Below are 25,705 nucleotides of genomic sequence, written 5' to 3'. Positions count from 1 at the left end.
CTCTTTCTGCACAAAGGTCTCCTTTCTCCTGCGTTTCCAGGAGTGGGACTGGGCAGCATCAGGAATGTTTGCAGCGAGCAGATGATGCCGCCGAGGGTCCGTGCCAGCCTGGAAATGCAAGGAAATACAACCCCTCCCTTGCTATTTTGAGATGCGAACGTTTCGGGCGTGTTTTGTGGAACTCCAGCGCAGCCGCTCCCGAGCGGGCTCTGAGCAGCGGAGCCGCGGACGCGCGGGGGCGCGACAGCCCCGCCGACGGTACCGGAGCGGGGCCGCGGGAGCCGGGACACAGCTGGGAACAGCTGGGAACAGCTGGGCACACTGCTGGGCACCGCTGGGAACAGCTGGGAACAGCTGGGAACAGCTGGGCACACTGCTGGACACAGCTGGGAACAGCTGGGCACTGCTGGGAACAGCTGGGAACGGCTGGGCACACTGCTGGACACAGCTGGGAACGGCTGGGAACGGCTGGGAACAGCTAGGAACGGCTGGGCACACTGCTGGGCACCGCTGGGAACAGCTGGGCACCGCTGGGAACAGCTGGGCACACTGCTGGGCACTGCTGGGAACAGCTGGGAACAGCTGGGCACTGCTGGGTACCGCTGGGAACAGCTGGACACTGCTGGGAACAGCTGGGGACACTGCTGGGCACACTGCTGGGCACAGCTGGGCACAGCTGGGCACTGCTGGGCACTGCTGGGAACAGCTGGGCACCGCTGGGCACTGCTGGACACAGTTGGGCACCGCTGGACACAGCTGGGCACAGCTCGGCACTGCTGGGCACCTCTGGACACAGCTGGGCACCGCTGGGCACTGCTGGACACAGCTGGGCACCGCTGGGCACTGCTGGGCACCGCTGGGAACAGCTGGGAACGGCTGGGCACTGCTGGGCACTGCTGGGCACACTGCTGGACACAGCTGGACACAGCTGGGCACCGCTGGGCACTGCTGGGCACCGCTGGGAACAGCTGGGAACGGCTGGGCACTGCTGGGCACCGCTGGACACAGCTGGCAGCACCGCTGGACACTGCTGGACACAGCTGGCAGCACCGCTGGGCACCGCTGGACACAGCTGGACACAGCTGGCAGCACCGCTGGGCACAGCTGGCAGCACCGCTGCCTCACAGTGCACACCAGGACGGAGCCCTTCCAGCCAAGGCACAAGTGCAGGTGCTGCTGAGGTCGCTCCGTGTGTTCTGGACCGGGAATGATGGATCTGAGAGCGGGTGCTCACCCCTGCTCACCGTCCCCACTCACTGTGGATCTCTGTCCCTCCGCCCTTTTCCCCCTAAAGCCCATTTTTTCCAGAAGCTGACGTGCTGTGCCAGCTCGCAGATCCCCGTGGCAAGGCTGCACGTCCTGCGCTCAGGATGTGCTGAGTTAGGTCAGCTTTTTTCCCCCGCAGCTTCCTCCATCTGTGGCACTCCACGAGCCCCTTCCCCTTTTCTGCAGCCGCAGACAGTGCGAGCTCAGAGCGAGCACCCTCCTGCAGCCGGCCCTGTGCCAACATCCTCCTCCTCCTCCCTGACATTCCCGGACTTCTTGGAGCATCCCCCTCCTCCTGCCCCCTCTCCAGCCCATCCCTGCTCTGCCAAGGGCTTCACCCCCAGGTCCGAGGGGTGAGAATGGTGTGTAGGAAGTGAAGACAAGTCTGTGATATGAGCTGACACCATTTTTCATGTGCATCATTAAGGGATGTCTGCCCTAAAATTTTATTTCAAGGATTAAAGAAGAGACAGTGGGTGAAAAGCAGAGAGACAGGGGAAGCACGAGGTAATCACAGTTAATATACCAGCTGTAATCACAATTAATATACCAGCTGTAATCACAATTAATATTCCAGCTGTTTGGCAATGCCACAGGGGCACTTCCAGCCTGGCACAGCTCAGGAGAGGCAACCCATGGGAGTTTTTTCCCTCATGGGCTCTGAGTCTTCGTGACCAGAGGCTCTGCAAAACTTGCAGTGCTTATCAAGGCTGGGAAATAACACTCAGACAGCCCTGTCCAGACAAAAGCATCTTCTGAACGTCCTAGACGTGAGGCCGTGGTGGTTGGAGGTGGCACTGTCGGTGTGTAAAGCAGCGCTGCTGGAGGGACACAGCACACACGGAGATCACGGACAGCCCTGGCCAAAGCACCGGGGCCGGGAGCGAGGCCGGGAGCCGGGGGTGCCGGGGGAGAGGGAACGTCCCGGAACGAGGAGGGGCCGGGGCTCGGAACCGCTGTGAGGGCGCAGCTCTGCCACGGCCGCCAGCGGCATTCAGCTGCCCCAGACTCCTCCAGCCCGGCCCTGGCACCGGGACCGGCACCGGGATCAGCACCGGGACCGGGACCGTGATCGGGACCGTGATCGGGACCGGCACCGGGACCCAGGCAGGGACCGGTACCGTGATCGGGACCGTGATCGGGACCGGCACCGGGACCCAGGCAGGGACCGGGATCGGGACCGGGACCGTGATCGGCACCGGGACCGGGACACAGGCAGGGACCGGTACCGTGATCGGGACCATGATCGGCACCGGGACCGGGACCCAGGCAGGGACCGGTACCGTGATCGGGACCATGATCGGCACCGGGACCGGGACCCAGGCAGGGACCGGTACCGTGATCGGGACCATGATCGGCACCGGGACCATGATCGGCACCGGGACCGGGACACAGGCAGGGGCCGGGGGCGGCGGCCCGGGCGGTTCCTCGGCCCCGCCCCGCCGGAAGTGACGCACCAATCACCGCCGCCCGCTCGCTCCGCCGCGAACAAAAGGGATTTTCACCGCGGCCCCGCCCCCCGCACCTCCTCATTGGATATGCCCGCCCCCCGCCCCGCCCCCTCCGGTGCTGATTGGGCCGCGCCCGCGGCGGCGGCGGCGCTGATTGGCGGGCGCGCTGTCGGTCAGCGGGCGGGGCGGGGCGGGGCGGGGCGGGGCGGCCGATGGGGAGCGGAGCGGCGGCGGCGGCGGCGGCGGTGGCGGCGCGGGGCAGGGCAGGTCGGTGCGGCGGGTCCCGCTCTCGGCTCGCTCCGGCCCGGCGCGCTCCGGCCCGTCCTGGCGCGGCGCTGCCCCCGCGGGCGGGCAGAGGCAGGTGCGGGGCGGCCCGGCCCGCGGGGGCTGAGAGGGGCGGCGGCGGGGCCGAGCCCCGCTGCGGGCGGGGGCGGCTGCAGTCGGGACTGGCGCGGCCGCGGGCGGCGGGGAGGGGTGAGATCGGCGGCGAACGCGGAGAGCGGGGGGCGCGGAGGCCGGGGGGCGTTACCGGGTACAGCCGGGCCCGGTGGAGCCGGCTCTTGCTCCCCGCGGGCTCCGCTGCGCCGTTTCCCTTTGTTCGCCGCGGTTGTTTCGGGCCGGTGCTGCTGGGGAGCCGCCGAGCCCGGCACCGATACCCCTGTACCGGTACCGATACCCCTGTACCGACACCGATACCCCTGTACCGGCACCTATACCGGCACCGATACCCCTGCACCGGCACCGATACCCCTGTACCGGCACCTATACCGGCACCGATACCCCTGTACCGACACCGATACCCCTGTACCGGTACCGATACCGACACCGATACCCCTATACCGGCACCGGTGCCCCTGTAGCGACACCGATACCGACACCGATACCCCTGTACCGACACCGATACCGGCCTCGGCCGTGTCCCGGGCCGAGCCGCGGTGCTCGCCCGTCCCGGGTGCTCGCCCGTCCCGGGTGCTCGCCCGTCCCGGGTGCTCGCCCGTCCCGGGGCAGGGGCAGCGGCGCTCGGGTGCCGGGAGGGGCGAGGCTGAAGGTCAGAGCAGCCAGCGATGCTCTCGCTTCTCCCTCCAGGAGCTCCAGTGGCTGCACAGGCGCTTCAAGAACCCCCACAAAATCCATGCTCAGAATTTTGCTGATTTGCTCTCTTCTGAGTATTACTCCAAAAACTAATGGGGTGAAGATGTCTTGGGGTTTTTTTGTGGGTAATGCCCTTACTTCTTTAGGGCTGAGATACAAAGGTGAAGGAGATACAAACACTTCTGATTTTAACCTAGTTCTCCGCAGTTCTGATGCAGTGCCGGGTTGCATTGTGGATACACAATTATTAAGTGTATGTTAGCTGTTTTTCGTTCCATAAACATATGTAATTAGTGAAACAACTCAAACACCACCCGATACACGCAGAAACAGCTTTGGGAACTCGTCTGTCAGGACTTCTCAAACTGGTCATTTCGGTTCTCCCATGATTGCGATTACACGACTGCCCGTGCTGGCTCCTGGAAAATATCAGTTCCTCTTCAGGAACACAGGAAAGAAAATTGGGCTGATTCAGGATTATTGTCATAGGGCCATTGTTGCATTGCTGTAGGTTTAGGAAATACCCTCTTTCAGAGGAAGAAGGAACAGCAAGCTTTGTTCTTCATGATGTTTTTTTTAAAAAAGTAGAAGAGTTTTGAGCCAGGGGCTTGCAGAGGATCTTGAAGCTTCTTGAAGCTTGACAAGCTGCGCTCCCCAAGCCTCGGGCTGTGCCTTCGGCTCCTCTTTGGCTCCTGCCCCTGACTCCAAGGCTCGCTGCAGTGGGTGGGTGAGGTTCTCCTGTGCTGGCAGCATTCTTTCAGTCGCTTTGTGCCCCTGTGAGTGTGAGCAGTGAAATGTAACCTGGCATGGTTTCATAATCATCACACCCTGATTAAAGTGTGGAGGAGCTGCCATGGGCTGCAAGCTTATCTGTTGTGTTCCTCAAGTGGCACATGCCAGAGATAACTCCCCCTGCTCTGCATGGTTCTACCTACACTTAAACTGCTCTTGATGGTTATTTCCAGTTAAATACTGGGAAATAACTTCCTTAGAAGAGTTTTATCTCCTTGGGGTGTGGGTCTGGGTCTGCTGAGGAGACTCCAGTCCTTAGCTGGAATCTCACCTTTAAGCAAGCAGAAAGTGATTTTCTTTGTTTATGCTCTAAACTCTGGCTTATTGTCCAAAAATGGTGGTGTATCTCAGACTTGGGGAAAATATTTATACCATCAGACTAAACAACAAGATCTTTGTGGCTGGTGATCTGTGTGAGTGTGCTCAGTGTATTTCCCTGGATGTAAAAGGGGTAAAGTGCCCTGGGAATTGCTGGATCTTGTTTCTGTCTCTTGGTTAAAGGTTTGGAAGGTTCCTCAATGGAAGAGCCCAGATCCCTTTGGTAGAATGGGACTGTTTGCAAGGGGGAGAACTGGGTAATTTAATAGAGTTGGTGTGATCTTTTAATAAAAAGTGGGCTGAGGGAAGGCATAGGGATGTGTAGCTTGAAAGCTGCCCTGGAAAGGTCAGCTCAGGAGCCTGGAGGGCTGGGAATGGATTTGGATTCAGATTTGGATAGGGGAAAAGGAGCTCAAATACATGCTTATTGGCTCTTTGATCCAGAGATGCTTCCTATTCCTGTAAAATAATAACATCAAATGATTTTGGCTTCTTTTTCCTCCCAGTTTTCAGCTCCCAAGTGCAGGGTGTCCCTTAAAGGGAATGCTTGGGATTGTTATCTGTTCAGCATGACACACATCTGCCTGGGGTGCTCGAAAGTTCCCTGCAGATCACTGGGGAATACAGGTACATTTTGGTGGGTTTTTTGGAGCAGTGACTTTGTTGCATCTTCTCCCAGTCTGTTCCCTCAGCAGTGTGGAGTAACTGATGCAAACAAAGCAGGTAGAGATCTTCTCTTGCAGCAGGTTGCACATGAGGAAGGTAAATCTGGACCACTTATGTACCTTTAATGTTACCTCTTGTTGTTGGATAAATGATTGCTGTGCAAACTGGCTCCTGCTCTTTATTTCTCTTAAGTATTTTTACGTGTATATTTTAGGACAGGGCTTGTTTGTGTTATTAAGCGCATTAAAGACCACAGAGGCGTGGTAAGAATAGCATGGCTTATTCCTATAACACTGGGAAGTACGAGTCACAGTGGGAGTAGTTAGAATATAGAGTAGAAATTATTGCTGCCCTGACTAATAGCTTTAAAATACCAAACTGCAGCTGGTAGCTGTCCTTGCTATAAGACTGAGCTGTTTGGTAGCTCTTGGGGAGATGCAGCTGCACATTTCCACATCATCTCATTTTAAGGGAAAAGCATGGATGCAGTCATGTTGAAAGTCCATGTTCAGCACTTACTGTCCTGGGGTAACAGAAATGTATGATGCACTTTGTTCTAAGATCTCCAAGGAAGCTTCTCCTTTTTCGTTCCTGTTTATAATGCCCCAGCACTACTGTGACTTGCTGGGTATCTGGCAATAAAAGTTGTTTCCCACTGGTTCAGTCTTAAAACCTGTGAATTTAGTGTGAGCAAGGACTGAGATGGTTTTGAAATCAAGCTGTGCATCTCCTAAGCAGGTGTTTGGATATTCCAGTTATAAAGACTGCCCAAGGAAATGCTGCAGCTTTGACCAAAGCACCAGCACAAACATGGTAAATATCAAAGACGAGAACCAGGCTTTGTCTTTTCTCACTCTGTGCAGTTGCTTCTTTATGTTTTAGCATTCTTTGCTGCTTCTTATGCCCTCTCTTCCCATTTTCCTAAGGTGACCAAGTTGTAGCTCACACTCCTTCCACATGGGCTCAGCTGTCCAGGCTCCCCATGGTGACAGAACCCTCCAGCCGTGTCTGGGCTCAGGGTCAGGCTCTCACCCTGGACATCTCTGTCAAGGTCCATGGACTGACCTGAAGTGATCAGTGCTGGAGAGTGACCAGCACTGTCCTGGCCCACAAAAAATGTCATTTTAGTCAATACAGTGAGTTTCTAAATGATGCCTTTGTGTCAAATCTTGATCAGGGTTTTTTGACACGGTGACAAATATGAACAGATTTCCCAAATGTTCCACTTGTGGATTTTCCTCTTGAATACGTGAATGGATCTGCAGTAGGAAGCAGAAATGCAGTGCTGACAGATCTGTGGTGTCCAGTTCAGTTTGGGTTTGGAGCAGGCAGTTGTGCTCACTCCCACTGGTGTTTCCTTGAGCAGCCCATGCCAACAGGAGGGTGAGCCAGGGGAGCCTGAATGAAACATTGCTGCTTTATGGAATTTCATGTAAAACACTGTGTGAGGCAGGAACCTGAGTGTGTGATGAGACACTTCCCTGCTTAGCAGAGAAATCAGAGATTGCTGATTGAAGATTATGATTTCTGTATGAAGACTACAGAACTTTCTGTTCCCAGCGACTGGAAAGCTGCTCTGGCACAAACAAGACAGAACTTGCTTTTGTGTGTAACTCTCCAAGGCACAGTTATGCAAATCAGTTGTAAAGAAGCAGTGACTTCAGACAAATTAGACTTCAGCTGAATGTTTTAGCAGGATAGACATCTCCAGGAGGGGCTGATTTAACCCTTTATCACTTGCCACTGGAGTTTGTTATCTCTGAGCAGCTTCTTCATGCTGCAGCATTTTCTGCTTGACACAAAGTGTGGTGAAAGATGGACACAACTTGGACTCAGAAAAGTGTATTTGATGGTTGTGCAAAGCACTAGACTGTATCAGTGGGTATATTTGTATCAGAGACAAGGATTTGGTCTGAAATGATTTCCATTTTTAACAAAATAATGTAGTAAAAAGGCTTATTACTGGACATGCTGATACATTAAGTGTATCAGTAAAAATGCAAGGGAATATAAAGCTTCTATATGTGCAGTTCAGATGATGGATCTCTTTTGTAGGCAGTAAAATTATATTTAATAAATGATGCTGATATTGAAACAGTTTGAAAGAATAGTAATGAAGTGTGTGTTTTCTGTGGCATTGATTTCTGTGAAGTGCTTTGGGCCTGTTCCATCAGTGGGATAATGGCATTCCCAGGAATTGTATCCCAGCACTGCAACACTCCCAGCACAGCTGAGCTCGTGTGGGTGGCCCAGTTTGGCCTTCATTCATCACAGCTCCTCAGTGATGTTTGCAGCTGTGTGAGGCAGATATGTAATCAATATGACTTTTAAATATCCATCTTTTTCCCCTCTCCTGTGAACTTTGGCTGCTTCTTGGTGAATATTGTCCTGTCCTGTTAGCCTGCACATTCTGCCATCACCATCTGGGTGTGCATATGTTCCTGTCCCTTGGGACAAGGTGACAAATGCATCTTCTGCAACTGGTCTGGGAAGCTGGAGAGAAAATTATCCCCCCTCAGGGCAATTTGCAATCCAAAAAACTGGGAGCTGAAGTTAAATGGAGATTATATGTCATAGCTTTGAATACTGATTTTTATGTCCAAAGAAATACCTACTAAACTAGGATTCATTATTTTTCAGGTTTTCAGGATGAATCTGGAAAAACTCAGCAAACCAGAACTACTGACGCTGTTTAGCATTCTTGAGGGAGAATTAGAAGCAAGAGATCTTGTCATAGAGGCTTTAAAGGTAGGTTTTAAGTACCAGGATAAGAAACAAACATGACAACAGTACTGCTGTAAGTTCTGCAGAGTGCTTGTATTCAAAGTGAAGTTCAGAGGTAAAGATTTATTACTGCTTCAGAATCCCATTTAAATATCAGCAGGATTACACAGTAAATGCTATATATAATTTTTGTCCTGGAATTCATTGTTGGAAGCTGGCTGCAAGAAGCATTTTGGTATTGAAATACAGTGTTTTGTGTGTGCTTTCACCCTTTGTGATGAAGAACCATCAGTGTTTCTGCTCTGTAAAAGGTTTACCAGAATTCCTTTGTAGGTTTTTCTCTCCTTTAGCAAGGAGGGCTGCTTAAAGCAGAAGCTCTTCTCCCCGAGAGGGATCACAGATTAGTCTTTTAGTAACGTCACAGTAAGTCAAAAGCAGCCGTGGCTTTGTGTTGGCTAAGCCACCATAAGCTGGCACTGCTGAGAGCAGCAGCCCTGAGTGCTCAGCTACTTATTCTTTCCCTTTGCTGGCACGAGCATTAGTGTAACCTTCCAGTGAGGCAGATGCCAGCTAAAACTGCTCCAAAAAGCCAATTTCAGCCCGTGTCAGTGCAGCTGAGGTCGTGGTGCTGTGGGAGCATGTGATGGCACGAGGCAGGGATGGTGCAGGAGCCTTTTCTTGCAGGTGCAGGAAAGCTGGCTGCTGCTGACCTGGACTGGGGAGTGCACAGTTTGCTGTGTTAATATTGAGCCTGGAAATTATTTTAAAAATTACATTGTCCATGTGTAATTCTGCTGCTCTTTGAAGGATACCTGCTTGGCACAGCCTCAGTAAAGTGGAAAAACCAGTGATATAACTGATGGCAGCGGTCAGTTTGGGAAGAAATTAGTTGTGTCAGGGTTGAGTCTTGAAGGCTTTTTCAAGCTGACCTGTCACTGCTCATAATGTATAAAACTTGCAGCTATTTCAAAGGAGGAGTGGCAGCTTGCAGGCCTGAGAGCTGCAGGGCCTTGCTTTTCCAGCAAAATCTTCTCCAGCTTGATTGCAAACATCTTTTAGGGGAGTGGAGGCAAACCCTTCTCCAGAACAGTCAGGATGCTTATGTTTGTTCTTAGTTGCTTTTGCATTTAGATAATCCTTTTATTTTGGAGGAATATTGTTACCCTCTCAAAGCTATTGATCAGGTAGAAGGTTTATTTTCTATTTTGAAACACACTTGCAGGTGTCTGCTCTGTCCTGAGGTCCATTTTTTCGCTGTGTGTGGTCAGAATGTGTTACCAGAACAAGCCTCCCTTCAGTGTTTCAGTGTGAAATGTGTACAGTGGAGCACAGAGACAGATGGGAAGAAATGTAGCAGCTCCATTCCAGAGGCTTTTTTTTGCCTACCTTCCAGCAGTGTAAAGCAATTTCCTTTCCTGTTGAAATTTAACCTGCAGTCCCCTCTTGTGTGAGGAGATTAACACAGTAAGAATACCCTTTGACATAATTTGTCAAGGACTCATAACTGAGAAGAAATTAAATTAGATTGTAACCTATGCTTGATAATTCTGGAGTATAAAACAGTGAACTAATCAGAGGTTGGGGCTGTGTTCCCCTTGCTCTGTCAGGGATATGCTGTAGCGTTCCATCTCGGGACTGGGAGGAAAGCTGGAGGTGGTGGGAAAGGGCAGTGAAAGCTTCAAATCCAAGCTGGCTCTTGCTGCCTCCTGAGAGTGATCTCGGGGGAGAATTGGCACCCCTGGCAGCTGGCTGTGCCTGCAGCAGTGTCAGTGTTGTGGGTGTCCAGCTGTGCTGCTCCTCAGCTCCAAAAGCTCCTCATCCTCAGTGATGCTGCAGCCCAGGCCTGGCTTCAGCTCTGCTGCCCTTTCAGTGCGTGGAAGGAAAAGTCGTGTAACTGCTTCATCTGGTGCCTGGGCAAAGGTTCAGCTGCACACAACTTCCAGCTTTGCTTTGTCCTGTTATTTGGAATATACAGCTAGAGAAATTCTGGCCTTACACTGTTTTTCTCATTGTTTGCTGATAGTAACTGTGGTAACAGCTTCACCGTGCCTCACTGGCTGAAAGACTTTGTGTGTGACTAATTAAAGGAAACCTTGCTAGTCTGTTTACTCACAGTTTGATCCATAAAAGTGCTGCCCTGAAGAAAAAACAACTTCTAAAACTGAATGAAAGATTTGCACTCGAGAGGACTTAGTTTGACTTGCCCATATTGGAGAAATTGAGTTATAATCCACACGGAGAGGGGCTGGGCAGAGCTGGTTGTCCCCCACACAGAGGAACTGTCTGACGTGGTCTCACAGCTCTCTCAGTTCCCTGAGTGTTACCAGCACTGTCCTGCCTCAGCTGCTAGGTTTCTTTGGAACAGTCATAGTTTCATGTTAAATGTGGGTATATGTTGGGAGCAGGTGGAGTTCAATCCTCTGGACTTTCTTAGGGGATTGCATAACCCTGACCCACAGCAGTGATTTTCTCCAGCAGTTGTGTTAAACACTGTAGATGTCAGTGGCTGGAAATCAGAATTTTATCTGCCTGTTTGCTTCCCACACAGTAACAAAAGCACATTTCCCTTCATGGGCTAATTTTACTTCTTCTTCAGATTTAAAGGATTCTGAGCTCTGGTTTCAGAGTCAGATCCTTTGGTATGTTATAGAAAAGGACAGGCACTTGCAGAGGAAGAGAACCTTAATTTGTAAACATGTCATCTGCTTGTAGTACAGTCTGCAATAATTGATATTCCTGCATGCTTAGAGACAAACATTTTGCATCTGGCATTTAGCAGAGAGAATCCATGCATGCAGATGACAAAGCTTAAAATAGTTTTCTTCTCCCTCATGGTATCAGGCACTTGTTGGCTGGCACTGGCCCCGTTTCTCTCTGTGTCAAAATCAAGCTGCAGAGCTGGGTGTTCCAGACACTGCTTGTTGAACTCGCTTCTTTTTTCTCCCTCTCTTCACCCCCTCTCCCCAGATCTTACCCTTTCTTCCTTGCTGTCTGACAAACTGACTGTATTCAAAATATTCTTTCCCAGTGCTTCAGTTTGCTTCCTCTGTTTTAAAACTTCTTTAGAAAAAACAAAACAAAAAAAGTGTTGTGTTTTGTCATTTATTTTGCCTGAAAGTAGCTTCCTGTCCACTACATAAATCTCAATGTTCTCCTTGGAGCAGATTTTAAAGTTCACTTCTTATTGTGCTCCTTTTCCTGTAGTTTTAATTGTGTTTATATCATCCAAAAAACCCAGATGCTGTCAGAGAGTTGCATAATCCTGCGAGTTAGACTCTTACTGCTGTGTAGGAAGGGTTGCATGAGCCACAGGTTTGCCTTCTGAAATAGCACACCACAACTGGAAACAATTCCATATTTAAATGGATCTCTATTGCTGTGTTAGAGCACTTTGTTCCTTCCCCCATGTTCTTTTAAAGAGACTTTTCCATGCATTAGAACTGAAGTTCTGTTTACTTTTATAAAACAGGAAGCAGCTTTCTGGCTTATTCTTTTATGTTAATAAGGCCTGGGGCAATTTACTGGAATAGAAACTATTCTGTGTTAATGACTGGGAGCTGGTATTCATCTCTTTGCTTCTGAATTCAGTGATTCACTATAAAGCAGTATTAGCACAAAACTAGGTGTTGTTTGTTAGTGGATTTAGAAATTTACAGTGCAGTTTCAAAAACGTAAGTCTACCTCTTGTTTAAATAAAAAGAAAAGTTCAGTAATGCAAAACCTTCCTGCTGTTAAATCTTTCACAGATGGGGCAAATTGGGCTTATGCATCACTTAGAAAGCAGCTTCCATGGAGCAGTGTTCCCGTGGGTGCTGTCTGCTGGAATGCAGGCATTCCATTCCTTTCCTTGCAAGCTTGGGGAATTTTCTGTTTAGTTCTTGCTTGAAGCAGCGCTGCTTGCCAGTATCTTTCAAAAACTGCCTGTCCTCACCTCCACGGTCCCCAGGTGTGTGCTGAGCAGCAGCAGAGAGCTGGGAATGGCTTCCCTGCTGGAAGGGCTCCTGCTCTGCATTTCAGCTCTCTGGGACTGCTGGCATCCCTGGTTTGGGGTGACCAAAGAGCAGCTCCTGGGCAAGGTGCAGTCCCTGCACCAGGAGCCAGGCACAGCCAGCCTTTCCCCACGAGTTCCCAGCGAAGGAAGCTGCAATTTTGTGCTGCTTGACATTTCCTGAGAGCTTCTTCTGCTTTTCAAAGCTTGTAACAGGTCTGACTTGGGCAAATGTGAGCAGCTCTCATTTATCAGCTCTGCTCACTTGGTGTGTGATGGAAATTAAGACAGATGCTGCATTTGAACATTTTACTTGGTGGCTCTGTGCCTGGCATTGCTGCAGAGCTCGAGCTAGTGCAACACTGGAAACCCCACTCCAGCATTTTGACATTTATTTTTGGGCAAAGCAAATGGTCCCCACCCCCATTTCCCTTCTGTGTCAGTGCTTGCTGTGATCTCAGCCTGTCTTTATTCCCAACTTCTGTCTCTGGGGAGAGAAGCTAATAAGGAAGTTCAAGGCAGTAAGGAGCTATTTAAAGCTTATTCCACTCTCTGCTACATGAAGGAGGAACTTCTGTGCAAATTATTACTGGAGAATTGCAAACTCAGTAGCTGTAGTTAATTAAGAGTGTGTTTGTCTTGTACCAGGGTTAAAACTTTAACTCTGAAATTACAGGGAAGAGAAATGCTCTACTTGATGCCCAAAAAACACTCTAAATAGGTCTTGGAAATTCCCTGTTTGATGTTCCAGTAAAACAAGTTGTAAAGATTGCTGAAAAGAGAGAGATTATTCTGTCACATAAACAAGGTTTCAGTAGAAGGAAATATTTTATTAAAAAAAAAAAAAAATACAAAAATAGGTTATGGGAAACATTCATCCCAAAACAGCCTAGAAATCCCAAGAGGAAACAGCAGCTTTTTCCTAACAAAGCAAAGCCTTTGCTTTGCCTGCCTGCACAGGAAGCATCTTTTCAGTTGGGTCAGATGCTGCTTTTGCCCCATAAAATTAGAATTATCTCTTTCCAAACAAACTAGCAGTGGTCCATTGGACCTTCTGGAAGTTGAGTATTTTTGTGGGAAATGGACAGTTTTGCACGTTTGAGATGATAGAGGTGGAGTTATTAAATTAGAGGATGTAACTGCACAGAGTTTCATCTTCTTTCAAAGCACCTTTGCTGGTGTTGGAGGTGTGTATGTGATCTCTGGTGTTCAGATGAAATTTTCCACTCCTTAACTAACACTGCATTTTGTAACCTTATTTCATTTTTATTGAAGCTTGATTTTCTGTGGATTTGTGTTTTCTATGCTGGGATCTGAGATCTAGGTTGTTTTTTTTCACTTTGGGCTCACTGATAGAGTGTTTCTCTTCCATCATCAAGTTCCTTCTGTTCTGAAAGTTGAACAGCTGTATTTAAGGTGTAATCCAGTTCAGACAGGACTGAATCAGAAGTGTTGAAGATAGTTGGACGTGCTCTCCCGTGGCAGAGGAGTTGAGTTGCAGAGCTGTCTCAGGGAGGAGCACAAGCCATGGCAGGTGTCACTGTCACCTGGGACACTCCACACCTGTATAAAATAACCTCTGGAGATCGTGGCACTGTGACTTCATTTCCCTCAGTGATGGAGGAGACCCAGTGGCTGCTCTGTGGGACCTGGAGCACAGAGGTGTCACAGGCTGGAAAATCCCAATTTGCATTTCCAAGTGCACAATGGCCACCAAAGCACTGGGTTTGTTTTTGCAAACGTGGTGTGGTCAGTGTAGGACCTGGTTAAGGCTTTTTCTAGTCTAGACAACTTTAATTAAATGTTTATGCTCTGCTGGCTACTAAAGAAGATTAGTTGGACTTGAGAAAGCTCTTAATGTTATGATAGTCTCATCTGTTTGTCATGCTAGTTCAGGAAAATACTTAATTGCTCAAAGTAGCAAGGAAGAACTTCTTGTTCTTTCCCAAACAGGAAATAAACCAACTGAATTCAACAGAGTTCAGAGCCCTGTGCTGTGAGGAGCAGAGGAAAACATGGCTTTTGTTACACCTTCAGTATTGCAAAAATCACCTTCATCTCAGTTTTGGGAGCTCTTACTTGGTTGAAGTTGCCCAGCAGTAAAGACAAGGTGTGTTCACTCATCTGAAGTGCCCTTCTGAAAGGTCTCCCATGTTTCTGTGTAGAATGTAGCACTGGGGTGAGGTGGGATTAACTCATCTGTCAAAGCAGCTGGATGGAGATCCCAGCTCATATTTACAGACTTATTAATGCTTGACTCACTTAAAAATTCCCTCCACACTTACATGAAGCTTTCACTGAGTCATTTTTATAAATACTTCAGAAAAACAGAAGATTCCCTGTTCCCAAAAAAAAAAACCCAAAAGCCAAACCTGTAGTTTTTCCTGTGATTCATTAAACCAGGGCTGCTCTCCCATTTCCAGGGCTGATCTTTTCCTTCCTCTCCTTTTAATTATTGTGTAAAGTTAGAACAATATCTGAAGCTCTGATCAAAGGTATCCACAGTTCCTGATGGATATTGCTGATAGAGAGGGAGGGGTGTCTGTAAGTGTGCGCTGTTCCTCCGTGTTTGTTTACTGCAGGGTTAAAATCCAGCTCCAAACTGGAATCACAGGACAGATGTCTCTAATTTGGTTGTGGAGAAGATATTTTGGGTTGGGTTTTTTATGCCTCTTGTCAAGGTAATGCAAACACTTTTCCTTCTAATTTTTTTTAGTTTATTTCATGTTAATGACGTGGCTGCATTTCAGAATGCAGGTGGGACTAGCAAATCTCAGCAGCTCTTTGAGAAACACCAAGTTTTATTATTAAACTCCCACTGTTCCAGTGTAGCTCTGCCAGCTTCTGTGTGGGGATGTTCCACGATTCTGTGACTCCTGCTCTTGTGTGCTTGAGTGAAGCATTTGTGGTTTTGATACTGGGACATCACAAAAGACATTCCAAGAAGTACTGGCTTCTGAGCTGTCTTTTCATTTGAGTCAGGCTGTCTTTCCTGCCTAAATGATGTCCTTGTGCAATCCCAGAAGAAATGGGTGTCAGTTTGCCATTCCCTTTCTCTGAAAGGGTTTCTGGGGAGTGCTCAGCGAGGCTGGCACGGGCTGGCTCTGCATTCAAAGCAGGGAGCTTTGTGCAGCTGAATGCCATTCCCAGCATCAGCAGAGCTGGGCTTGTGAGGGACTCATGTTCAGAGCCCTCCACCAGCTCCAGAGAGCTGCTGGGCTTGGCTTGGAATGGCTTCTGCTGGGAGCAGGAGGGTGAAGCCCACCTGAGAAGGTGCAGACTGCGTTCCTTGGGAGCTCAAGCTAAAAATGTGTCACATGTGTGCTCTGGCAGGAAAAGTGCATTTAGGGTCAGAACCCTTCTGTAGGTCACACAGTCTGTTCTAAAGTCTGTTCTAAATTAAACACACTTTGATAAAGGTCCCAGAGCTCACTCTTGCATTTCAGTGGTGCGGGTGACTTGTGCTGAGGAGCAGCCCCCATCTTTCCCTGTGGCCTCCCCAAACAGAACAGAACAGAGAAGAGCAGAGGAGAGCAGAGGAGAACAGAGCAGAGGAGAACAGAGGAGAACAGAGCAGAACAGAGGAGAACAGAGCAGAACAGAACAGAGCAGAACAGAACAGAGCAGAACAGAGGAGAACAGAACAGAGAAGAACAGAGGAGAACAGAGCAGAGCAGAGGAGAACAGAGCAGAGGAGAACAGAACAGAACAGAGGAGAACAGAGCAGAACAGAGCAGAACAGAACAGAGGAGAACAGAGCAGAACAGAGGAGAAAAGAACAGAGCAGAACAGAGGAGAACAGAGCAGAACAGAGGAGAACAGAGCAGAACAGAGGAGAAAAGAACAGAACAGAGAAGAACAGAACAGAGCAGTTGTTTCAGCTGTAGAAAAGCAAAGCTGTGACTGCCACAATAACCAGTCCTCACAGCACAGCACCAATCCAGAGGGACCAAGCTGAGGTTCCATATTCAGGTGTTATTTCTTGGCAGGTGCATCAGCTCTGCTGGGCAAGGGGTGGTGCTGGCAGTGACACTCAGGGGAATGAAACACTGCTCAGGTTTTCACAAATGCTCAGAGTTCAGCCCAGTGCCATTGCACTGGAAATCAGTAATTATATTCCTTTGAGCCAAGACATGTCTGAGGGCTCTTTTGAATCTAGATCTGGTTTTCCTCCTGTGTCTTTTGTTGCATAAATATTTGGTTTCGCATGATTTCTTATCACGGTGGTAAACATGCAGATAATACTTTCATATCTGTCTGTTTATGAGATTTTGTTTTGTTTCTAGACCTTTACAGTCATCATTGAATAGGATAAGCCTATGGGTACCCTAACAAACACATTTCCAGATGGAATGGCTGATTCATGGAATAACTGGGGTTGGAAGAGACCTCTGAGCTCATCGAGTCCAGCCTATAAATGTAGAGCCTAGTACGTGTGAGTTGTCTTAATCCTTACAAGCACCAAAGGAAACCTCATCATTCCTGTCTTGCTCCTTGAGAAACTAAACTCTGTTTAGTCTGGATGAGAACATTTAAGATTTTATTAACAATTCACAGATTTATGGCTCTTGCAAGAGTGAAACTCTTTAATTGCTCAACATGAAATTCTTTGATGGTGACACAGTCAAGGAAACCACACAACTGCTTCTTTCACTGATGCGACAATAAATGATTAAATCTTTTGTTGAGCAAGAGTTGCTACTTACCTTCTTTCCTTTCACACAGCTGTGGAATGTAAGTCATGGCCGTGGCAGGTAGCTGTGGTATGAGGATGTTTGTAGACTGAATATATTACTGTGTTTTTAAGCAAGATTTTTCTTTATTTCCTTTCTTTCTAGCAGATAACAGGATATGAATGAGACTGTGTTAAATTCTTTTTCAATGGAAAACTGGGGAAAAGGAACATTAACTACAAAGCCCTGTCATCTCTAGCTGGTTTAAGTATATTAAAATGCAGATTTGTTTTTGTGTTGCAGGCCCAGCACAGGGACACATTCATTGAGGAACGCTATGGGAAATACAACATCAGTGATCCATTGATGGCTTTGCAGAGAGATTTTGAGACCCTGAAAGAGGGGAATCATGGTGAAAAGCAGCCAGTATGCTCCAATCCTTTATCTATTTTGAAAGTGGTGATGAAACACTGCAAGAATATGCAGGAAAGAATGTTATCCCAGCTAGCTGCTGCAGAAAGCAGACACAGAAAGGTAAGTTTTGCCTCAATTATGATGTGCAGAAGTTATAGTTGCATTTTAATAACATGTTAACTTCAGCAAAAACACTGAAGTTCCCTGAGGTTTGGTAACTGGAAGGACTTTGCACCTTTGTTTAAACTTCTCACTCCAGATGATGCAGCTGCTGAGCTAATTAGTTCTATACAGGAGATGTTTTTGTCAGGACACACCAAAAGGGAACTAGCTTACAGCTGGGAGGTGTAATGCTTCCCAAAATGCAAGAAATGGTTTCTGGAGGACACAATTCTCAGCAGACCTGTCACTCTTGTGCCTGGGACTTGTTCTTTGTGGTTATTGAAGAGCTGCTGCCAGGGAAAGGCACCTCCTTGTGCTTTCCTAAGGAAGTATGGAGTGACCAAAAGTATTTTTCTTGACATTTGGCCTCTTTAATGAAGCACCTACTGTTCTTCAGACATACATTTAATGTATATTGACACCAGGAAAGTGCTTGGTCCTGTGTCAGACCATACTACCACAAAAATTGAAGTCACTAGAAGTAAGAACAAAGCCATGCTTTGCTTTCCAGCCAAATATCCAACTAAGTCATACAGTAAAATCAGATATTTTTTCACCTTTTCCTCTTCCTGACTACTTCTGTGAAAGCTTCCTGTATACTTGATGATATTTAAGCATTATTTGGAAGCTTAAATTTCAGGAAGACTGAGGAGCTGCTACATTCATGGTGAGTGTGTGTTGGGAGAGCTCAGTTTTGGTGATGAGACACAGCAGAGCCTCTTGGGAAGTTTGTGTTCTGGCTTTTTGTTGAGTTAATAGCATTTCAATTATTCATGTAATTCAGTGTTAAAGCTGAAGGAGCTCCTTCACTGGGTCCTTGTGGGAAGCAGTTTCACTTCAAGAGCTCATCTTGTTCATAAGTAGAAGAACAAATTAATGTTCTTTAAAATAAACTTGACACTGGAGTCCTGTAGTCCCTGTAAGGCAGTGGGAGAAGGCTGTGTGGGAATTGCTGCTGTCAGTGCCCTGTGTCTCCTGGATGCAGCACCTCTGCTCCTGCTGGGCCTGGATTGATGGTCCTGCCAGGAAATTCTGAGTTCCAAGGGACAAGAGGCACAAACTGAAATACAGGAATTTCCAGCTGAATATGAGGAAAAACTGACTTTCTTTGAGGGTAACAGAACACTGGAACAGGCTGTGGAGGGGTTGTGGATTCTCCTTCCCTGCCAACGTTCAGAGCCCTCTTGGACTGGTCTGTGCAGCCCAGTCCAGGACAAGGCCTTGGCAAGGGGGTTGGACTGGATGAGCTCCAGAGATCCCTTCCAGCCCCAGCTGTGCTGGAATGGGGGCACCATTCCTAACAGGGACCTCTCAAGGATATGGCACAGTCTGGGGGAAAAGCCTGCAATTTAGATATTTAATAATAAAATGCACACAGATCCAGTGTGAGCTTTTCCTAATGTCTTTCACAAACCACTCACTGTGACCAATAGTTCCACACCCTGAACCTGTCCAAAGGCTGCTTTCTGTAATAATCTGAGTTGGGCTCGGGTGTCTGAAGCTGCCGTGGCTCTCCCGAGTCCTTCTGGAGCGATCTCTCCTCGCCTGCCGGGCACCTGGACATTGAATGGCTGATGTTTGTTCCAGGTGATCCTGGACCTGGAGGAGGAGAGGCAGAGGCACGCCCAGGACACGGCAGAGGGGGACGATGTCACCTACATGCTGGAGAAGGAGCGGGAGCGGCTCACGCAGCAGGTACCGGCCCACAGAGCCCGGGGCTCCCGGGAGCTCGGCAGGGATGTGATGGAAGAGCAGCAGGAACCTCCCTCTGTGAGGCATTCCTGCCTTCTGTCATCTGGATATGAAAAACAGCCGTAAATTTCTCTGTGTGTTTTGGTAGCTGAGCAGTGCTAAAAGCATTAATAGGCAATCAAATGCTTTGAAATCTTACTTCAGCCTGAAATCTGAGGAATTCTGAGGAACTTGGCTGCACTCACAATTGGTAGCATGCTGCAGTACTCAAAATTCAGAATAAGTCACAGAAGATCTCCTGGGGGTGTTGTTCAGAGATGCTAATAAATATTTAAGCCACTGTTTGCTGTTACTCAAGTGCTGTGGCCTTTGTTAAGCATACATAACACATCAGCATTTTAAATCCTAAATGCCTTTAAAAGGCAAGCTGACAAAGTAGTAAATGAGGTGGAAGAGAAGCTTTGCTTGTTCCATCTGCATGGCAGACTCGGTGTGTCTCTCACTAAAGGCCAATTGAATTTCATACAGGATAAAACTACTAGTCAGTAATAATTGTAGCTATGTGCAAGCTGACTTGTTCCAGACTGTTTTGCAGATTTCTGGGGCAATAACCCATTTCTTAGCCACTGTCATTTTTTACTGTGTAATTTCTCCAAGATAGACAGTAAACCTGTTCCTTTTTGGGGTGTTGCCCTTTGTTTACTTTCAGGAGGTTTTACAGTCCCCTTAAAATGTATTTTATTCTTAACTTCAGGTGGAGTTTGAAAAATCCCAAGTGAAGAAGTTTGAAAAAGAGCAGAAGAAGCTGTCAAGCCAGTTGGAGGAAGAAAGAGCACGCCACAAGCAACTGTCTTCCATGCTTGTTGTGGAGTGCAAGAAAGCCACTGCCAAAGCAGCTGAAGAGGGCCAGAAGACAGCAGAACTGAGCTTGAAATTGGAAAAGGAGAAGAGTAAGGTGAGTAAACTGGAAGAGGAGCTGGCAGCCAAGAGGAAGCGGGGTTTGCAGATGGAAGCACAAGTAGAAAAGCAGCTCTCAGAGTTTGACATTGAAAGAGAACAGCTGAAAGCTAAGCTGAACAGAGAAGAAAACCGTACAAAAGCACTCAAAGAAGAGGTGGAATGCCTGAAGAAAGCCCTGAAAGAGCTGGAGGCTTCTTGCCAGGAGCAGAGTCCCTCTGAGGCTGTGCATCCCAGCCCCTCAGTGACGTCCAGGGGGGTCACAACTGAGAGTCCCCCAGTGAAGTCTGTGTCCTGCCAGACCGAGAGTGTGCAGGCAGGACGAGCAAACCCTGCCAGCAGCAGCAAAGCTGCTCACCCCGTGTCTGCCAGCCCCTCCACTCCTGTTCATTCCTATGCAAAATCCAACGGGCACTGTGACACGGACGGGCACATGGGTGGGGAGACAAACGCTGCAGAGAGCCAAGTTCCCAGGGAGAAACCTGCTGCAGCCCCGGAAAACGCGGTGGAGAATGGAAGTTCTCCCGTAAGAACAGAGTCACCGGTGCATCTGATGTCCCAGCTCCCCTCTGCTGGGGTGTCCCTGTCCCCCAGCAGCACAGCTGCCTCCTCTCTGACCCCTTCTCCCTGCTCCTCGCCGGTGCTGGCTAAACGCTTGGTGGGAGCCTCTGCCAGCAGCCCTGGCTACCAGTCCTCCTACCAGGTGGGCATCAACCAGCGCTTCCACGCGGCTCGGCACAAGTTCCAGGCGCAGGCGGAGCAGGACCATCAGTCCAGCGGCCTGCAGAGCCCCCCCTCGCGGGACCTGTCCCCCACCCTGGCTGACAACTCTGCTGCCAAGCAGCTGGCGCGCAACACCGTCACCCAGGTGCTGTCCAGGTTCACCAGCCAGCAGGGCCCCATCAAGCCTGTCTCCCCGAACAGCTCCCCTTTCGGCACGGACTATCGGAACCTGGCAAATGCTGTCAGCCCCAAGAGCGAGTCTGGCCACTGCCCGAGCCCTGCCAAGGTCTCCAGCCCGCTGAGCCCGTTGTCTCCTGGAATTAAGTCACCAACCATTCCTAGAGCAGAAAGAGGGAACCCTCCACCCATTCCTCCAAAGAAACCTGGCCTCGCTCAGTCACCTGCTGCTGCTGCTCCGCTCACCAAAACCTCCTCGCAGGCCTCCTCGCTGGGTGCCCCCATGGACGTGGCGAGCAGCTGCTCCAGCAGCACTGTCGTGTCAAATGGCAAAGAGCTGGAGATCCTCCTGCCAAGCAGCAGCTAGTCTCCAGAAAATGGGAATGTGACATTCCACAGCTTAGCTTACCCTGGAGCTAAGACACTGTTTTTCCACTCCATGTTATTTATTTCCATAGTAGCAGATTCTGTCTGTATAAAGCATTTAGTATATTTTTTTTTCTTTTTAATAGGTAGGAAAATATTTTTGTTTATGAAGAAACCTTAACTAAAGCTATACAGTAGCCTCCAAATGTCTCCTGGCAGCAGTCAAATCATTAGAGATAACAACCATAATCATGTGGTGGGACCTATCAACCTCTAATGGGACTGAAATGCTACTTTTAAATTATGCAGAAATAATTTTTGCAGACTTTTTACTCCAGATGAACATTTTATAAAAGTGCCTGAACTAAGCCTGCAATATGAATGTGATTCTCGGGAAAAGGTGAGGAGGGGAACATCTAGCTGCAGAAACAAATTCTTCTGAGTCCTGAATGTTAAAACCAACACTGGTTTTCCTTTTAATTTTTACCATTTGCTAAGATAAGTTAGCAAATGTGCTACAGATTCTGCAAGGTGACCCCAGACTGGTGCAGCCAACCAGGCTACGTCCTTCAGGACATGGCTCCCAGCTCTTGGAGGAAGCACACATGAGTTTCTTGGGGTGAGATTTAGTTGTGATACCATCCAGATTCCTTCTCTGTCAGTACTCCTTGTCCATACAGTTTTTCTGCTTTGCTGCCAAGATGCCTGTGTGCTTTAAATGGCTGAACTCTGGTTTCTGGTGTATCACCTGGAATTTTCAAGCTCTGCAAGAATTCTACTGTTGTGTGTAGAACTTCTGAGAAAAAGATCTTTCTGTTACTTGACAAAGATCTCCCTATTACTTGAAAAAGTAACTCATCCATACAATACAGGTTTTTTGCAACACCTGTAACATGGGGTCTCCAACTTTAAACAAAAGCAATAATTTTGTTCCTCATCTCTGTCAGTTAAGTCTGACTTGACCTGGATTTTACCCACTAGCTATAGCTAGCTTTCCTTGGCTGCAAATATGGAACCAAATCGTTGCTGCTGTGGAATTGAATATGTAGATCTGTGTAAGTATGTCACACCTACACACTAAACACACAGTGTATTAGGGAAATGCTGATCTCTTCTTGATCTTCTGCCTCATATGAAGAAAACATGGCAATTCACTGAGATTTTAAAAAATTCCTCAGTGAGGAATTGCCTAAGTTTGGGGCAGATCATGTGTGTGAAGAAGTAGCCAGGAGAAGCAGTTGATTCCTGTGCAGAAATGTTTGCTGCAAGAAGAGCAATGGGCCCAGCACGGTTGTTTTGTGAGTCAGTGTGCTGAGAAATGCAGGACAAACAGCACAGATCAGTGGCTGAGAGCACGAGCCTGGGTTAATGATCTCGGGTGTTGGATGTGAGCTGATCTAAGTTTAGAAAGGAGGCTCGGTGTTGGGTGCTAACAGCGCTGGGACCTTCCCACAGCAGCAGAGTGGGGTTTGCCCTGAGCTCAGCTCCCAGAGCCAGAGCCACCCTCTGCTCTGGCCATTTTCAGCAGACATATCCTGTGCCCTGGCAGGCTGCAGAGGGTCTGTGCTGCTCTCTTGTTGGGGTGACCCCACGCAGCCGTGGCAGGGCTTTACAGGATTGCACAGACCTTTTAGAAGCCTTTTAGGTCGTGGCATTATGGGCTGTTGTTGCTAATCCAGTGGAACAGTGTGTGTTAACAGCGGGGACACACAGGCAGCCAGAGCTAAATCTGGCTAAATCAGCGCAGCCACTCTTTTGGAAGCACATTTATTACTTTTTCAGCTAAGTGTCCACAGCAGATTTTCTTCCTCTTGCTCAGTGTAAATGTAAAAATGGATGGGCAGAGGGAGTTTGGCCCATGTGTCCCTTCTGATTGAAAAATGAGGCTTTTGTATACACTGCTTTAATGAGTTTCTTTGCTTTTACATTAATCTGACATTAATTATCCCCTTTCTTTATCGATAGTTCTAGAGAGAGAGATGCTATGATGAAGTCTAATAGGAAATGCACTGAGTACTGTTTCTTCTAAAATATAATATGGGAAGGGGTATGCAAAAGAATGTATTTTTGCTAGTAGACTAACTTCTGGAAGAAACTAAGCACAAGGGATTAAAGTGGATCCAACTAATTGAGTAAGACATTTAGAGTTAGTATTTAACTGTTGATGTAGATTCTGTGTGGAAGCAACTAAATATTTCTTCTCTAACTCACATGTGTCCTAAGCAGACGTTGTTGCAGAGTTTGTCACTGGCTAATGGAGTATAATGAAGTGCAAAACATATAACACTAGTATTAATTCATTAACACTTGTAAATTTGTAAAGCCAAACGTACCAAGCTGAAGTCTTTAATCATTTTTATAGCTGATGGCATTAAACATGTTAAACATTCATATTATCAATAAAGGATTTTATTTTTAAGATGTGCAAATTGCTTAAGGAAATGTTTGGAGTTGGAGCTGGCCAGCAGGGAACAGTCCTGCTGCTGCTATCTGGGCATCTGTGCTCACCTGGAACCTGGAGCTTTAATGGAAGCTCTGAAGAGTCAGAAGAAAGTGAAATTCTTGGGAGTACAGTGGATCCTGAGCAGTGCTGGCTGCTGCAGCCAGAGCATATTGCTCCTCCATCTCCACCCACCTGCTGCTGCTGGAAGTTGGGAGGTGCCCTGGGCGGGTTGTGCCTCATCTCTGGATGCTCCAGACAGCTCTGGCTTTTTGGTATTTTTAAGTAGAAGCAGTTTACCTAGATTACCTCTTTGCCACAGTGTCCCAATACTGAACGGATGACACTTTATATCCCCGGTCCCCTGCTGATGGCTCTAACGGGATGTGCAGCCTTAGGAAATTCCCTCTGCTGCCGAGGAGAGCAGCTCGATTATGTGGCAGGACACAGCAGGGAACAGAGCCTAGCTCCAGGAAAAGCTGCTTTGTCTGGGATGCAGCATGTGCACAGAACCATCACCTCTCTGTTCTGGAGAGCTGGGGCTGCTGCAGGTGCCTCCCTGCCCTTCTGCAGGGCAGAGCCCGCAGCTCCCGAGTCTCCCTGATGCACCTTACAATGACCTGGTTTTCTTATCTGTACATCGCTTCAGTTGAACAGGTTTGGCAACAGCCTGGGAAGAAGCTCTTTGCTCATCTCTCCAGGCTTGGTGACATCCCCGAGGTCGTGCCAGTGCGGTACCGGCCGAAAGCCGCCGAACCGGTCCTGGTGAGGAGCTGTGCCCGGACAGGAACGGGGGCTGCTGTGGCCCAGCCCTGGTGGCTCTTTATAGCAGCGGCGGTGGCCGCTCCTTGCCCAAGCGAGGAATGCGGACAAAGCCTTGGGTAAACACGTCCGTGTGGCTCCGACACGCTCGGGGTGCCGAGCTCGGGCGTGCCGAGGAGCTCCGGGGCGGGCAGGGATGCTCACGGCAGCCCGGGAAGGGCTCGTTCCGTGCCCGGTGCGCGGCGCAGCGGGGCCGCTGGAGGGCGACCGGCGACCGGGAACCGGAACGGGAACGGAGAGGGAACGGGAATGGGAACGGAGAGGGAATGGGAACGGGAAGGGGAACGGGAACGGAGAGGGAACGGGAAGGGGAACGGAGAGGGAATGGGAACGGGAAGGGGAACGGGAAGGGGAACGGGAAGGGGAACGGAGAGGGAATGGGAACGGGAAGGGGAACGGGAAGGGGAACGGAGAGGGGAACGGGAAGGGGAACGGAGAGGGAATGGGAACGGGAATGGGAAGGGGAACGGAGAGGGAATGGGAACGGGAAGGGGAACGGGAAGGGGAAGGGGAAGGGGAACGGGCCGGGGCCGCTCCGTGCGAGGCCGCAGCAGGGACGGGAAACCGCCGGGCTGCCGTGGCAGGGACCCGCACGGAGGGAGACCCGCCCCGGCACATCCGAGCTGCGGGACACCCCCTGCACAGGGAGCTCCATCACCGGGACACCCCCGGCACAGGGAGCTCCATCACCGCGACACTCCCAGCACAGGGAGCTCCATCACCGGGACACTCCCGGCACAGGGAGCTCCATCACCGGGACACTCTCCATCACCGGGACACCCCCGGCACAGGGAGCTCCATCACCGGGACACTCCCGGCACAGGGAGCCCCATCACCGGGACACTCCCGGCACAGGGAGCCCCATCACCGGGCACCCCCGGCACAGGGAGCCCCATCACCGGGACACTCCCGGCACAGGGAGCCCCATCACCGGGCACCCCCGGCACAGGGAGTTCCATCACCGGGACACTCCCGGCACAGG

The 25,705-nt window shown here is 49.3% G+C and overlaps 1 protein-coding gene across 5 annotated transcripts; it reads left to right on the top strand.

The window, feature by feature from the left end:
* The first annotated feature begins 2,922 nt into the window (after positions 1-2,922).
* CTTNBP2NL (CTTNBP2 N-terminal like) lies at positions 2,923-23,880 on the top strand. Of its 5 annotated transcripts, none has more exons than XM_058855936.1 (5): positions 2,923-3,074; positions 8,226-8,333; positions 17,274-17,504; positions 19,134-19,241; positions 19,993-23,880. In XM_058855936.1, exons 2-5 carry the CDS (start codon positions 8,235-8,237, stop codon positions 21,460-21,462), a joined length of 1,908 nt encoding a protein of 635 aa, XP_058711919.1. In that variant the 5' UTR covers positions 2,923-3,074; positions 8,226-8,234; the 3' UTR covers positions 21,463-23,880. The 5 variants fall into 5 exon arrangements, with proteins under 5 accessions (XP_058711919.1, XP_058711918.1, XP_058711915.1 ...); XM_058855935.1 differs by having other exon boundaries at positions 2,923-3,078; XM_058855932.1 differs by having other exon boundaries at positions 2,963-2,984.
* The last annotated feature ends 1,825 nt before the right edge of the window (positions 23,881-25,705 follow it).

This window comes from Poecile atricapillus, chromosome 23 (genome assembly GCF_030490865.1).
Source record: "Poecile atricapillus isolate bPoeAtr1 chromosome 23, bPoeAtr1.hap1, whole genome shotgun sequence".
Classification (NCBI taxonomy): Eukaryota; Metazoa; Chordata; class Aves; order Passeriformes; family Paridae; genus Poecile; species Poecile atricapillus.
Note: the sequence above shows the minus strand (reverse complement) of the source record. Positions and strands in the feature narration are given on the sequence as shown.

What these genes read in the sequence shown, in the direction of transcription:
- CTTNBP2NL (XM_058855936.1), top strand. Translation starts at nt 8,235, where the DNA reads ATGAATCTGGAAAAACTCAGCAAACCAGAACTACTGACGCTGTTTAGC. An exon ending in TTGTCATAGAGGCTTTAAAG is followed by an intron (nt 8,334 to 17,273) that starts GTAGGTTTTAAG and finishes TTTGTGTTGCAG; the next exon opens with GCCCAGCACAGGGACACATT. An exon ending in CAGAAAGCAGACACAGAAAG is followed by an intron (nt 17,505 to 19,133) that starts GTAAGTTTTGCC and finishes TGTTTGTTCCAG; the next exon opens with GTGATCCTGGACCTGGAGGA.